The sequence below is a fragment of the Hemibagrus wyckioides genome, linkage group LG02, assembly GCF_019097595.1.
Source record: "Hemibagrus wyckioides isolate EC202008001 linkage group LG02, SWU_Hwy_1.0, whole genome shotgun sequence".
NCBI classification, from domain to species: Eukaryota; Metazoa; Chordata; class Actinopteri; order Siluriformes; family Bagridae; genus Hemibagrus; species Hemibagrus wyckioides.
Genome location: NC_080711.1, coordinates 4,856,428 through 4,872,613, shown reverse-complemented (window position 1 = coordinate 4,872,613; position 16,186 = coordinate 4,856,428). Strand labels below are relative to the sequence as shown.

Sequence of the window (16,186 nt, the reverse complement as noted above, 5' to 3'; positions counted from 1 at the left end):
TAAAATACACATTTATCGTAGGAGCCACACGATCTGTGTCAGTTGTTCAGAGCAGAGGTCAAGGCCAAAAAGCCAGTGCTGATTTAACCAATTACCCGAGTGAGCTTGCGGCTCCGGGTACGAGCTGCGACCTTTGACCTTGTCGCATTACCTGAAAAGATGGCAATGTGTGTGGAAAATATGTGAGGCTTATGAATTATTCAGTGGCAGCAAAAATAATCACAAAAAACATGAGGTATTCAGATGCTTACACAGGCCTGCATGCAAGCACACACACACAGACACACACACTCATTGTTATGGATGGCTTATACTGTGACAGCACTCAAAAAAGAAAAAAAATATTTTCCTAAGGGCTTGGAAGCAGCATTGAGAAAGTGCTTACATCAAAATTTTACACACACACACACACACACACCTTCTCCCTCTTCGTACAGTTTATTACTGGAGGCTAAAACTTCTGCTAGAGAACTAAAGAAATAGTGAGTGATAAGACACCTTAAAGTGGACAAAGACAGGCTGTCAGGAATACACACACACACACACCTTCCTTAAAGATATGTACACATACACACACAAGAGATAAATTATATGCACACACACTTTCTCTCTCTCTCTTCCTCTTAGTCTCTCTCTGTGTCTCTGTCTCTGTCTCTCTCTCTCTTAGTCTGTCTCTTTGCCTCTCTCTCTATTAGTCTTTCTCTCTCTCTCTCCCTCTCTCTCTCTCTCTCTCTCTCTCTCTCTCTCTTCCTCTTAGTCTCTCTGTCTGTCTGTCTGTCTGTCTCTCTCTCTCTGTTTCTCTGTTTCTCTCTCTCTCTCTCTCTCTCTTAGTCTGTCTGTCTGCCTCTCTCTCTATTAGTCTTTCTCGAAATCCCTCCCTCTCCCTCTCTCTCTCTCTCTCACACACACACACACACACACACACACACACACACACATACTATTAAGGGTGAAATACCATTAGCACGTTTCGATTCGTTTCTATACCTGAGTAAGCACAGCTATTGTGTACATCAGGAACGCAGCTGAAACTTCAGGATGTTTTTTGCACACACATCCTTTTTTTTGCAGCATCAAGATGAAACTAAATGAAATGATTATTATTTCTGGAAGCTTCTCAGCTACAGGAAGTGTGATTGTTATGTTGAGTCGCTGCAGACTCGCCCCCCAGCAGGACTCAGGCTGCAGTGATGGAACAGAATGTTGCTATTAACTGCTCCTGCACTGCTGCTGGACTGCTGAACAAGATCACATTTAAATTTGTAATTCCTCTTTTATTTGTGTGTGTGTGTGTGTGTGTTTGTGGGTGTGTGTGTGTGTTTGTGGGTGTGTGTGTGTGAGGGTGTGTGTGTTTGTGGGGGGGGTGTAGGTGTGTGTGTGTGTGTGTGAAGGTGTGTGAACGGTCGGACATCTGTGTGAGTGTTTATTTGGGTGTGTATGAATGTTTGTGTACCTGTGTGTGTTTGTGTGTGTGTGTGGGAGCGTATGAGTGTGTGTGAGACACCCGTGGACGAGTGTCTGTGTAAGTGTTTATTTAGTAGGAGTATAAGTGTTTGTGTACCTATGTGTGTGTCTTTGTGTGGAAGGCCATAAGTGTGTGTGTGTCTTTATGTGTGTGAATGGGCAAGTGTTAAAGTGTCTATTTGTGTGTATATTAGTGTGTGTATGTGTGTGTGTGTGTGTATGGATGCCAATTAGTGTGTGTGTGTGCGTGTGAGCCCAGGTGTGCATATGTTTCATTGTGCGTGCATGGGTTCATCAATGCTAACCCCTTGCCTCTGTGTGTGTTGTGTGTGTTGTGTGTGTATAGCTGCAGAATCAGGAGTCAGTGCGCTCTCTGGTGAAGCGGACGGAGGCGGAGCTGAGTGTGCGGGTGTGTGACGCTCTGAGGAAGCAGGAGGATCCTCTCCAGAGACAGCGCCTCCTAGTGGAGGAGGAAAGACTCAAATACCTCAATGAGGAGGAGCTCATCATCCAGCAGCTGCAGTGAGTCATGAATCATTTGATTTTGATTCCTGAGTCATTTCATCATATTCTATAAAATCACTTGGTTTTGATTCCTGAGTCATTTCATCATATTCTATAAAATCACTTGGTTTTGATTCCTGAGCCATTTCATTGTATTCTATAGAATCACTTGGTTTTGATTCCTGAGCCATTTCATCATATTCTATAGAATCACTTGCCTTTGATTCCTGAGTCATTTCATCGTATTCTATAGAATCACTTGATTTTGATTCCTGAGCCATTTCATCATATACTATAGAATCACTTGGTTTTGATACCTGAGTCATTTTATCATCTTCTGTAGAATCACTTGGATTTGATTCTTGAGTCATTTCATAATATTCTATAGAATCACTTGATTTTGATTCCTGAGCCATTTCATCATTTACTATAGAATCATTTGGCTGTGATTCCTGAGTCATTTCATCAAATTCTATAGAATCACTTGCCTTTGATTCTTGAGTCATTTCATCATTTTCTATAGAATCACTTGGTTTTGATTCCTGAGCCATTTAATCATATTCTATAGAATCACTTGCTGATAATCTGCCAACTTCACCTCCCCATGTTGATTCTAATCCAAAAACCGGACAAATGACACTTTGAATCAGTTCCATGTCCATCAATCACACGCTCTTAATCAGCGTCTGTGACTTGCTGCTGAATCACTTGGTGTTGGTGTTAATTGATGGCGTTTATGAAGTGAAGCTAACAGCCGTTTGATGTGATCAAATTATTTATTCAGTGCTGCTGTATCATGCCGTATGGTGGGGAACGGATACACTCCGTGTGCTTAAATTAGATTTCCGTCAGTGTAAAGACCCTGACTGCGCTTCATTTATTCCGGGATGTGTAGCAGTGCTGTTACACACACACACACACACACACTGCTGTAAAAGCTTTTTTGGAAACTTATAGAAAATACACACAAATATCACATGTAAAATGAAATCAAATTATTCTTTGCATATGATTTTGATTGTAAATGCAGGATAGTATGATCATCATTTAAATATTTGTTTTAAGTGATTTTTTACACAATTACTTTATTTTTAAATGTTTGGGTTTTTTTTTCTGGTTTCTTTTTCACATTAATTTCTTTTCTTCTCTTTTATTGGACACATTTTCACATGATATTTTTTATACCATTCTCTTTTGTACACCATTCACTGCATAATTGTTTTACATGCTTCATTTATTTTTACTTGTTTTTTGCATCCAAGTAATTTATTTTTATTTATTATCTTGATTCCATTTTTTTTTACAAACAATTCCTTTATTTCAACATGTTATTAATTTATTTATTTATTTATTTGCAAAAGAATCATTTATTTTAACAGTATTTAAAACAAATAGTAAAGAAAGAAAGTATTAAACATTTCTCATGTGTTCATGTTTTTTTTTCCAGATAATTTATTAATTTAAATTCAGTAATTTATTTCCATCTGTTTTTTGTGTTGTTTTTTTGTTTGTTATAATGGATTACTTTATTTTCACATTTCTTTTCTATTCCCCTGTTCTTTTTTTTATAAACAAATAATTTATTTCAACATGTAGGATTTATTTATTTATTTATTTATTTATTTACAAATGATTCAGTTATTTTAACAGTATTTAACAAACATTTCTTTTACTTTCATGTGTTTTTTTTATTTTTTAATTAGCAATGTATTTCCATGTGTTCTTAGTTTTGTTTTGTTTTTATATTATGTTATAAAGGATTAATTTAGTTTCTCATTTTTTACAAACATTTCTTTTCTTTTCACCTTTATTTTTACAAATAATCAATTTATTTAGAGATTTTTTTACACAAATAATTCGTTTATTTTCACGTTTCTTTTTACAAATGAATGACTTTTTTTAAATAAAAAGTAAGTCCTTTATTTCCATGTTATTTTTTTCTTTCACACAATTTATTTTTTTATGCAGCATTTCACATTATTTATTTATTTTTATATCTGAATTTAACATGAATTAATTTACTTTTGCATTATTTTTTCATGTGGAAATGTTTTGTTTTGTTTATCATACAAAAGTGATAGTTTAGCTAAGTGGGCAGACTTGCTAATATGAGGGTGTTTGTGTGGTGTGTGTGTGTGTGTGTGTGTGTTGGTCAGTGATTTGGAGAAGTCAGTGGAGGAGATCCAGAAGGAGAGCTCAGTGAACCACAGACACATCACAGTGCAGGAGCTGGAGGAGAAGAGCACGGTGCTGAGGAGACTGGGAGAGACTCTCACTGAGCTCAAGAGTGAGCACACGCACACAGACACACACACACACACAAACACACACACGCACACACACACACACACACTACTTTAAAGAAGTAACTGTGCTCAATCTGATTGATGCCACTAAGCATTACAGTTTGTTGCTGTAAAGGTGTGTGTGTATGTGTGTGTGTGTGTAGATCAGTTCCCTGGGCTGCAGAGTAAAATGCGTGTGGTGTTGAGGGTGGAGGTGGAGGCTGTGAAGTTCTTGAAGGAGGAGCCACACCGACTGGATGCACTGCTTAAACGCTGCAAAACCATCACTGATACACTCACCATGCTCAAGAGGTACACACACACACACACACAAAAACATAATCTCTAGGGTATACATCGGTATACACACACATTCACACACACTCTCACACACACACACACACTCATACAAAAGTATAAACTCAGTATACGTCAGCAGACACAACCACACCCACATCCATACTCAAACACATGCACACTTGAATATACACCACTGCACAAACACCCCAACAAAAGCACACACCCTATCCATACAGAAACACACAAACACTACTAGGGCACACACACACACAAAATCATGAACTTTCGTACACACAAATATTCCCTCAGCTGCACTCACATACAAACACACACAATCATGCACACTAGAGTATATGTCATAATATACAACCACACCCACATCCACAGTCACACTTGAATACACACCAGTGCACACAAACACACCTGCATGTGCACATGAAAGTAAACACATTACCAGGTCAAGCGCACACACACACACACACACACACATGCATACAAGTATACAGACCACCAGGACAGCAGGGCACACAAACACACCCTTACACATCTAACTTCACAGCAGTGCACAGAAAAGCATCACACTTACATAAATACTAATATAAACACACACACACACAAGCATAAACTCTAGAGTATACAACAGTGCATACACACACACTCTCAAATCCACCCACACACACACACACACAGACCTACACACACAGTCTCAAATACACACAAACACACACACACGCACACACACACACACAGAAAAGCATCACACTTACATAAATACTAATATAAACATACACACACACACATAAGCATAAACTCTACAGTATACATCAGTGCATACGCACACTCTCAAATCCACACACACACAGACACACACACACACACATAAGCATAAACTCTAGAGTATACATCGGTGCACACACACTCTCTCATCCACACACATACACACACACACATAAGCATAAACTTTAGAGTATTTGTCAGTGCATACACACACTCTCAAATACACACACACACACATACAAACACACACAACATTTTTTAAGATTGTACCAATTATTTTACATTTCCGTAACTCATTTATTGACAATCCACTTCCCGTGCTCTCCGGTGATCCTCATGCCATGTTGTGGAGCTGGGTTTTCTCGTCTGTGTTCTCAGGCAGGTGAATGAGGGCGTGAGGAAGAACATGGAGGAGTTCTCCAACCCTTCACCCAAACACACCAGCGGAGATGACTACAGGAAGAACGCCGACTTCGACATTCCCACCAGTCCACCGCTCAACCTTAACGAGACCAGCCTGGCTAACTGGAGTCCTCACGGCCACGCCCATCCCCACGTCAACTCGTCGCCGGGACAGCTGAAGGGCCGGGGCCTGGATGAGCTGGGGGGTCGGGGAGGGGCCGATAAGGCCTCGTCTGTGGAAGTCAGGCTGGTAAGACATCGAGGAGGTCATCGGGTTATCCTTGAACGTGTTATGTCCTAACATTTTTATATTTTGAGTTGTGACATCACAGTTTTAGAAAAGGATTGCAGTTAGCGTAAATCTCTTTCCTGATTGGACAGGAGGCCCTCCTATTTTTTCTATAAGACCGTAATTCCAGCTACGTGTCAAATCATCTGTTCTAATATGATATTGTAATGATGTTATTTTTGTTTGTTTGACGGATTAGTTTGCGATATCTAAAAACATACCTGAAGAAGGCAGGAATTTCCAAGTTTCCAAGACTAAATTATTGCAAATGACCCTGTGCTCTGACCTTAACCCCCAAGGATGGGATATGTGAAGAAAGACATTTATGGAAGGAGTCTCCATTGTCAGCACTATCAGCTATAGCTATTAGTTCTCTGACATGGGAAAGTCTCAGTCAAGTTCAGTAACGAATCAGAATCAGGATCAGCTTTATTCCAGAGTACTGTGGGTTTAACATGTACAAGGAATTTTCCTTGGTATATTGGTGCATAGGAATGCAAAGCAAGGGAGCATACACCAATCCACCAGGTCCACCAATCTGCCACTATTGGGCCCCCTGAGCAAGGCCCTTAACCCTCAATTACTCAGTTCATAATGTACGTCCATGGCAGATTTCAGTTCAGATGAAACAATAATGGTGCCTTAGAATGGAGGTAGGAAGGGTAAGATAAGAAGGTGATAGGGATGTGGTAGCTTAGTGCTTAAGGTGTTGAACTACTAATTGGAAGGTTGTGAGTTTGACTCCCAGGTCCACCAAGCTGCCACTGCTGGGTCCCTGAGCAAGGCCCTTAATTCTCAATTGCTCAATGTCGCTCTAGATAAGGGTGTCCAAATGCCCAGATGGCAGATTTCAGTGCAGATGAAACAATAATGGTGCCTTAGAGTGTAGGTAGTAAGGGAAAGATAAGAAGGTGATGAGGATGTGATAGCTTAGTGCTTAAGGCATTTGACTACTAATCAGAAGGTTGTGAGTTTTCAATCCCAGGTCCACCAAGCTGTCACTGTTGGGCACCTGAGCAAGGTCCTTAACCCTCAATTGCTCAGCTAAAAATTGTACTTCGCCCTGAATAAGGGTGTCCAAATTGCCCAACAGTGGCAAACTTTAGTGCAGATGAAACAGTAATGGTACCTTAGAGTGGAGGTAGGAAGGGTAAGATGAGAAGGTAATGGTAGCTTAGTGGTTAAGGTGTTGAACTACTGATTGGACGGTTGTTAGTTTAAATCCCATCTCCACCAAGCTACCATTGCTGGGCCCCTGAGCAAGGTCCTTAACCCTCGATTGCTCAGAGCGACTTACAGTGATAGAAATGTATGGTGCAATATGGCTGTCTGATTTGTGTGCATAACACATATGAACACAACAAAAGGGGTTTGTGTGTTTGTGTGTTATTGTCTAAGGAAATGGATAAAAGACCATGGTAGGTCTTGCTTATTGTTGATGAAGCCAGTTCCTGATGGAAAGAAATGGTATGAGGTTTTTGTCTTGATGGATCACAGGCTTCTGCAGGAGGGTAGTGCTTTGAAAAGATTGCGTCCAGGGTGAGACGGGTCAGACACAATCTTAACTGCCCGCTTCCAGGTCCTGAAGAGGTGGCAAATTGCAGCCAATTACCTTCTCAGCAGAGTGAATGACTCTGTTTTGTCCCTGGTAGTGGCAGCAGTGTACCAAGTGGTGATGAAGGAGGTGAGTATAGACTCAAAAATGGAGCTTTGGTAGGTTGAACTTTTTTTAGCAACCATTGGTGCACTTCTTGATGTGCAGCACCCACTTGAGGTCCTGGGTGATGGTGGTTCCCAGTTAACAGAAGGACCCCCAGTATTGACTGGGGAGTCATATGGGATTATAGATCTAGGTGGTGCTGCTTCTTTCTAAAGTCATTAACCATCTCCACTGTTTTCCCAGCTCCAGGTTGTTCTGGTCACCAGATGGTCAGTCTCCACCTCCCTCCTATCGGCAGACTCATCCCCATCAGAGGGTGGTGTCATTCACAAACTTCAGTAGTTTGACGGACTGGTGACTGGAGGTGCAGCTGTTTGTGTACAGGGAAAAGAGTAGAGAAGAAAGAACACAAGCTAGTGGGGAACCAGTATTGATGCTCTGTGAGTCAGAGACATGTTTTCCCGCTCTCACATGCTTCTTCCTGTCTGTCAGGAAGTCTGTGATCGACCTACAGGTGGAATCAAACACACTCAGCTGGGAGAACTTGTCCTGTAGCAGAGATGGAATGAAAGTAGAGCTGAAAGCCACAAACAGGATCCTAGCATAGGTTCCTGGGGAGTCCAGGTGCTGGAGGATGAAGTGGAGGCTGTTGTTTCCATAGTAACAATACAAACAAGGACAAATTGAGGACACACAACATAATCTAAGATTACTAATAATTGTTTTAATTAAACTGTTATTGCTTAATAAAGTAAAAGAAAGCATGTACTTGTTGGGGTGGTGACGTTTTGAAGGAGAGAGAATTAGGTCTTGTTTTGCAGACATAATTTATGTAACTCTAAATGGATAAAAACTACATAATTATGAGCGAGATCCTCTTTCTGTCTCTCTCCAGGCAGCTGAAAGGGACTGGGAGGAAAAGCGAGCCAGTTTAACCCAGTACAGCGCTCAGGACATTAACCGACTCCTCGAGGAAACCCAGGCCGAACTAATGAAGGCCATCCCGGATCTGGACTTTGCTGCTAAACAGATCAAACCAATTCAGAATCAACACCAGAACCAAACCCAGAACCAGATCCAGAACCAGAACCAGTGTGAGTCTCTGTCTAGCACCAACGCCACACCCGAGCACAAACCCAACAAACCTCAGCATCCCTCACACAAGGTCTCGAACAAGGAAGGCGGCTCCAGGCGAGGATCGGACGAGCTCACGGTGGCGAGGTATCGCACAGAGAAGCCGTCCAAGTCGCCTCCGCCTCCGCCACCACGCAGGAGCTTCCCCACCTCACCAGGCCTCACCACACGCAGTGGAGAGATCATCACCTCTACCAAGAGCATTAAGGTAATGCAGTGTATCAGAGGGACACGATCTACTCCTTCTACACCTTCTTTATCCAGTGTGTCATTCATTTATGATTCTGGTGTGTTTGTAGAAATCAGAATCAGAGGAAACAGAGATTCAGAAACCCCACGTGAAGTTGAGGAGGAGTGTCTCTGAAGCTCCTCGGCCTGCATCCACGCCTCCGAATGTGGCAGGAGGAGAGAGAGAGGACGGAGAAATCGAGAACACTTCTGCGGAACTGGAGGTAGAATCAGCACCTCAGAACACAGAAGGAAAATTGTTCCTTTTTTAATTATCAGACCGTGCCTTGTGTTATAGATCCTTTATTACACAGTAACTACAAAGTAGTAACTAGTGAATAAATGAAAAAAAAATCACTATTTTTAATTACTAAATGTTACCAATAGCCTCCGACATTCCATGGTGTACACTCTTAGAACAAAAGGTACTTTATAGATCTGTAAATTGCTCTATCAGGTTCTATCATGCTCTTCATATTTGGAATCTTACCTCCAAGGTTGTACACTTAGTAGAAAAGGGTTCTATTCATGCTTAAAATACACTCTTAGTAGAAAAAGCTCTTTATAGAACCTTAAAGGGTTTCATCACTGCTTTGTATTTACTCTCTTAGTAGAACAGGTTCTATGTAGAACCTAAAATGGTTCTAGCGGGCACTTTATGTATAGAATCCACCCCTAAAGGGTTCTATCCATGCTTAAAATACACTCTTAGTCTATACCCTTTAAGGTTCTGTATAGAACCTTTTCTACTATCAGTGCTTCGTATATATTCTCTTAATAGAACAAGATCTATGTGGAACCTTAAAGGGTTCTATCAGGCACTTCATATTCGGAATCGCACCTCCAAGGTTTACACAACCTCAAAAGGTTCTATCAGTGCTTTGTATATACTCTGTTAGTAGTACAAGTTCTATGTAGAACCTAAAATGGTTCTATCAGGCACTTGATATATGGAATCCCACCTCTAATGTGTGCACTCTTAATAGAAATAGTTCTATACAGAACCTTGAAAGGTTCTCTTGTTCGCCTGATTTAAAAAAAAATATAAGAATTAATTTCAGCTCTTGATTTTTTTTGTGGGGTTGAAGAAAAAAAGTTTAAGCTTGTCAGAAAAATACAGAGGATTCAGTCTGCAGAAAACTCACTTTGAAGGTGCAATGATTTTTCTTTTCTTAAAACATCTTCAAAGTGTAGACTTTCTGTTCGGTTTCTCAGGGAGGCTTTCGGCTCCTCGACACCGTGGAGGTAATAAGAGCATCTCCGTGACTCCAAGGGCCCCTGCGCCTGTGCCCCGGTCGACCCCTTGTGTAATCCTTACTCAGAGATAAAACTCTTCCTGAAGTGACTTTATAGCACAGAAAGCTGTACTTAAGAATGTGAGAGAGCCAAATGCAAGGTAGGAATAGTTTGTGAATGGAATTCTTACAGTTGATTGGACGAGACATCTGTCACTCAGGATATACAGGAGGTCCAGCAGGCTGCAGCAGTAGAAGGTGGATTGGTGTGTGTTAAGATGTCTTTATTTGTCACGTATACATTACAGCACAGTGAAATTCTTTCTTCGCATATCACATCCTTGGGGGTTAAGGTCAGAGCACAGGGTCAGCCATGATGCAGTGCCCCTGGAGTGCCCCCCCCCCACTGAACACAGCTCTGATCTAATAGCATTCTTTACATCATTTCATTTGGAATAGTTTATTCTTGGAAACATTCCTGCCTTCTTCAGGTGTGTTTTTAGACATCGCATACCAATCTTATGCCATGATACGCTAGCGGAATATCCAAAATCATGACATATGAACGTCCTTCTTCAGAGTAGTGCTGAATGAATGTAATTTTCTTATATATACACCAATCAGGCATAACATTATGACCACCTGCCTTATATTGTGTTGGTCCCCCTTTTGCTGCCAAAACAGCCTCCACTAGATCCCTAAAGGTGTGCTGTGGTATCTGGCACCAAGATGTTAGTAGCAGATCCTGGATCCAGGATATTTACAGGACCTAAAGGACACTTTTGATAGATACTGACCACTGCAGACCGGGAACACCCCACAAGAGCTGCAGTTTTGGAGATGCTCTGATCCAGTGGTCTAGCCATCACAATTTGTCCCTTCATCAAACTCGGTCAAATCCTTACTCTTGTCCATTTTTCCTGCTTCTAACACATCAACTTTGAGGGCAAAATGTTCACTTGCTGCCTCATATATCCCACCCACTAACAGGTGCCATGATGAGGAGATCATCAGTGTTACTCACTTCACCTATCAGTGGTCATAATGTTATGCCTGATCGGTGTATATCTTTATTTTCTTTGATTTAAAGTTGCACTACTGAAAAAAAAAATGGTTTAAAGTGAAGGCAGAACTCCACACATGCACAAGAAATAAAGTTAGATATGCAATTTACTACTGCTTGTAGTGACAGATGTCTCGTCCAATCAGAGGTAAGAATACCATTGGCAAACTATCTACCTAACTTTTCCGAATTGTTATATTCTGTTAGACACGTTATTTAAAGGTTGCCAGTGCCTGTTTTATTCATCTTTATACTCCTCGTTATACATCTGTGACTCTTTCTTTGACAGTAGAAGCAGAACAAATCACAAGTGTTTCATTATAACACAGATGTTGCTGTAATGGCTTCTGGTTGCCTGACACGTAATGCTCCAGATGCACACCTGCTGAGTTTTTCAAACATTCCCATACACACACATGCACACACACTCACACAGAACCGCTTGAACCCGGTCGGTGTTTGTAGTCGTCGTCTCCTGTAGCTCAGGGGTAAACACACATTTCGACACACACTCTGAGGCTCATTAGCAGCAGCAGGCAGTGCAGATTGCTCTCTTTTGGTTGAGCGAATGTGAAAGCGAAGCAGGAGATGCCACATGTCGCAGTGCTTTTGGCTTCCTCCTTTTAGGAGGCTCCTGCAGAGCTGGTTATCAGGGTGCAGCGAAATCATGCTGACCGTTTAGCAAAAACCAGCGCATCAATCCGCTTCCTGGACTTGTGACAGTGGCTCTGCGATGATCCTTTCGGTTCTACGTTTCTCAGTTCTCCTTGAATTTTGTCAAGTATTACAGCTTTCTGAAATTCTGAGCTGCAGAAGCGTGAAGTGTATTCGGCGTGTTAACCTTTGGGAAATTATCAACGGCTAGGTTTGCGTGCGATTATTACAACCTCCCGAGGTTATTATTATTACGGTTCTCAAGTTACAGCAGTGCGGCGGGCTTTAATACGGCCGATACGCCTTTAAATCCTCGATCGCTTTTAATGAAAAGAAAATGCTGCCTACAGAAAAAGAGGTTTCATATCAGAGTGTGTAATTAAACTGGGTGATTGGGGAAAATGTCCATAAGCTTATGATGTATGTGATGTGAAAAGAGTTGCCAGATATGTGATAAAAGCCACACAATGGATGAAAAAATAAACCCACGTCCACAAAGCTACCCCTGGTGTATAATTATATAAGTATGTAATTAGCCACACCCTCTTTTTTTAAACTAACCCCTCCTCCTCATTTTGTTCAATCCGCCCTTAAATCGAGGAGAAATCCGCTTTAGCATGTTTGTGTTGATTAAACTGCATGGGCTTATATGCTAGGTTTGTACAACGCTGGCAATAACACAACCATTTGTAGCATGAATGCTACATCTCCCCATCTCTCTCGTCTCTTAGCATATCTTTAGCTAAAGGTCAGTTAGTTCTTTCCTTTAAGCATCGTGTGATCACGTGATCGCTTCTATTCAATTCAATTTATTTGTATAGCGCTGGACAATTGTCTCAAAGCAGCTTTACAGAAATATAGAAAGATAGAAAATATGATACAACAGTTAAGTTACTGTTTATGAGGAAGAAACCTTGAGAGGAACCAGGCTCAGTAGGGAACCTCATCCTCACCGGACAGTAAATAATGTACATGTTGATATTGTCCTTTCTACAACAGCAACCAAGAGCTCTTGAGGAACTAATAGGTCAGTGTAGTTTCTGAGTCCATTATAGATTTGGCACTGATGCAATGGCAGTTCAGAGATGGCATGATCATCTCCAAGTGGTTCTATCCACAGCAGTCACAGGCTGTCCATGCAGATCTATCCCCAACAACAGTGAACACCAATAAGGGGTCGAGACTCCAACCAGGGGTACAGCGTCTGGATGGATCAGACAAGTCAGGAAAGAAGAAGTGTTGGATGTATAGCTCGACAGAGACAGACAGAGAGAAGGATGGAATATAGAAATCCTGTGCTTGCTATTTGACCAATCTGAATAATTTCGAGTAGTAAACAAAACGAAAAAAAGCAATCCATCACTGAAAACTCGAACACAAAATCCTGGAGAGACTCAGAAGTGTTTCTTTTGGTTAAATGTAATTCATCCTCAGACCTTTCATCAGTGACTAGCGTGTTCCGGACGTGAGCTTTAGCATAAAACAAAGTGTGTGTTAGCGTTTACACCTGAGTTACCCTCCCAGATTGATCATAATGGGAAAAATAAGCTAAGTGGAAGGATAGAAATGAAATTAATCAGGTGGAAAAACAGATGATTTCCTTCAGCTTTAAACACCATATTGGTCCGAATCAAAATACAGTATCATCCGTACGAACGCTTTTCTTCTGGACTTTAAACATTGGGTAACATTTTAAATGCTTCGTAAAACGTCTTCTCTCGGCTCGCTATATGCAAATGAAGTGATTTAGCAGAGGTCAAAAGGAGCACGAGCTCATAACACCACGCGAGGGAGCCGTCTGGCTTGGTGCGCCTCTGTTTGTTTGAAGAGATGAAAAAAGGTCAGTTAATTGATGAATTTGCCCGAGTATAAAGTTTGACTCTAAGACCTTTTTAAAGCCTTTGAAGACGTCTCCGAAGACTCGGCCACTGATCGGGGAATTCATTAAGATGCTTTTGGCTGAAAATGTCGGCACTCTGCATTTTCTTTTCCTTTCCTTTTTTTTTACACGCTGTTTGTTGAATTTGATCTGAAGAAATAGACACACACACACACACTCACTCACATACATTGGGCATGTAGCTGTAAAATGGCCTGGATGGATGTGTTGGATAGCTTTCGCAGACTTAAGGTGAACTTCCTGTAATTGTAGGACGTTGAAGGGGCAGTGGTAGCTCAAGTGGTTAAGGCTCTGGGTTGTTGATTGGAGGTTAAAGCCCCAGCACCACCAAGCTCCACTGCTGGGCAATTGAGCAAGGCCCTTAACCACTCTCTGTGCTCCAGGGGCGCTGTATCATAGCTGCCCCTGCACTCTGACCCCAACTTCCTCAGCTGGGATCTGCCGGCTCCCAGACATGTTGAGCAACAATAAGCTAGAAATTTGGTCTGATGTGTTGTATGATGTTTAAACCAGACAATTAAATATTTTTGATCAGAAGATCAGGGTTCAAGCCCCAGCACCATCAAGCTTCCACTGATAAAGGCCCTTAACCCTCTCTGCTCCAGTGCTGCATCATGCCTGACCCTGCGCTCTGGCCCCAACCCTCCAAGGATGGGATATGTGAAGAAAGAATTTCACTGTGCAGTAATATATATGTGACAAATAAAGGCAACTTAACTTAAACCGGGACTTAATCTGTGTGTATGAAGGTCACATGTGAGTGAACTGTCCTCTCATTGGTCAGAAAGCTTCTGTTTATGTTCCGCTCATGCATAAAGACGGACAGGACAGTCAGCAGCTCTGTCAGCTTATCATGGCTTTCTCTTTAGCTGTAGTCGTTAGAATTTATCAGATGGAGCAGGAATCAAGGTTTCATCATTTCATGATAAACACCAACACGCTACATCACTCCCATCATGCATTGCTGTACAGGTTGGTTGCATTGTTTTCTGAACTGCTCCCGAGTTCAAACGAGGTCCTGGTTATTTGTGTGTACGTGTAAACCAATCGAACCATCAGAGAAAATGCACTCGCTGCAGATATTCGAGCTACGGGTTAAAGTATTATTGCAGTGTGTGTGTGTGTGTGTGTGTGTGTGTGTGAAATCTTGCTGCTTAAGTGTGTGTTGTCACCCTGTGCATGTTCCTCCATCAGCAGTTCACGTTGCTGACAGAAAATCTTCACCACCCGAACCCTGACACACAGGTAAGATGCTGACAGATAATAACGCCATGACTGACCATCAGAAAACTCATCACGATGTCTCTATTCACAGCCTTCACCCGTCCCTCAGATTGTCCTGACCGAGTGTCCCACCTCGTCATCCGCGATCTCCACCACGCAGGTTTCCAGCTCAACGACACAACAGAACAAGAGCACGGGAAGACTTAGCTACAGCAGCTACATCGTCAAGACTCCGCGTCTGTCGCTATGGAAACTGGAGCCATCGACCAATCAAACGCGATCTCAGATACCCACTTTGAGCAGGACTCCAAAGGAGCTCCAGACAGACATGTTTACTGAATCACCTTCACCCTCACCTTTGGCCTCAAAGAAGCTGGAGAGGTCGGTGAACACGGAGCTGATGATCCAGGAATCGTTCGAGATCGATGAGGAGAACGCGACACATAAAGGAGAAGATGATCAATCCCGGATCCAGGACCGCAAAGAGGACATTAGACACAGTACGTATCAGCGCCTGGACAATCTAGAGGAGACCATCCGTGAGCTGGAGCTCAGTCTGCTTGATTTTGGGACTCAGACCATTCCAAACTGGCCTCAAAGTATTCCGGATATGAATTCCCAGACATCCAGCAGCACCAAGGAGGCTCCATCTACATCCACGATGAAGAGCTCAGGAAGAGGAGAGATCCAGAGACCTCCTGTTCCACCTAAACCCTTTATAAACACAGAAGCATTCAAGGTTCTCTCTCTCTCTCTCTCTCTCTCTCTCTCTGTCTGTCTGTCTGTCTCTCTCACTCTCTTTCTCTTGGTCTGTCTATCCCTCTGTCTCTCTCTCTCTTTCACTCTCTCTGTCTATCTCCACCCCTCTCTCTGTCTATCTGTCTGTCTGTCTCTCTTTCTCTCTACCCCCTCTTTCTTTTTATTTCTCTGTCTGTCTGTCTCCCCCTCTCTCTGTCTCTCTCACTCACTCACTTCCTCCCCCCCTTCCCCTCTTTATTTCTCTCTCTCTCTCTCTCTCTCTCTCTCTCTCGCTCTCTCTCTCTCTCCTTGTCCTGCTCTCATCGATC

General features: G+C 42.1%; 1 protein-coding gene across 14 annotated transcripts in view; it reads left to right on the top strand.

Annotated features, from left to right (window-relative positions):
• The window catches only part of srcin1a (SRC kinase signaling inhibitor 1a), a 170,437-nt gene that overhangs the window by 129,769 nt on the left and 24,482 nt on the right, over window positions 1-16,186 (top strand). For 12 of the 14 annotated variants that reach the window (XM_058412847.1, XM_058412830.1, XM_058412864.1 and 9 more), the window contains 8 exons: window positions 1,811-1,986; window positions 4,125-4,255; window positions 4,418-4,565; window positions 5,709-5,982; window positions 8,577-9,023; window positions 9,115-9,267; window positions 15,090-15,140; window positions 15,211-15,858. In XM_058412847.1, coding sequence (XP_058268830.1) covers window positions 1,811-1,986; window positions 4,125-4,255; window positions 4,418-4,565; window positions 5,709-5,982; window positions 8,577-9,023; window positions 9,115-9,267; window positions 15,090-15,140; window positions 15,211-15,858 — 2,028 coding nt within the window. The remainder of the gene's footprint in view (window positions 1-1,810; window positions 1,987-4,124; window positions 4,256-4,417; window positions 4,566-5,708; window positions 5,983-8,576; window positions 9,024-9,114; window positions 9,268-15,089; window positions 15,141-15,210; window positions 15,859-16,186) is intronic. The other 2 variants (XM_058412930.1, XM_058412923.1) reach the window with 1 other exon arrangement.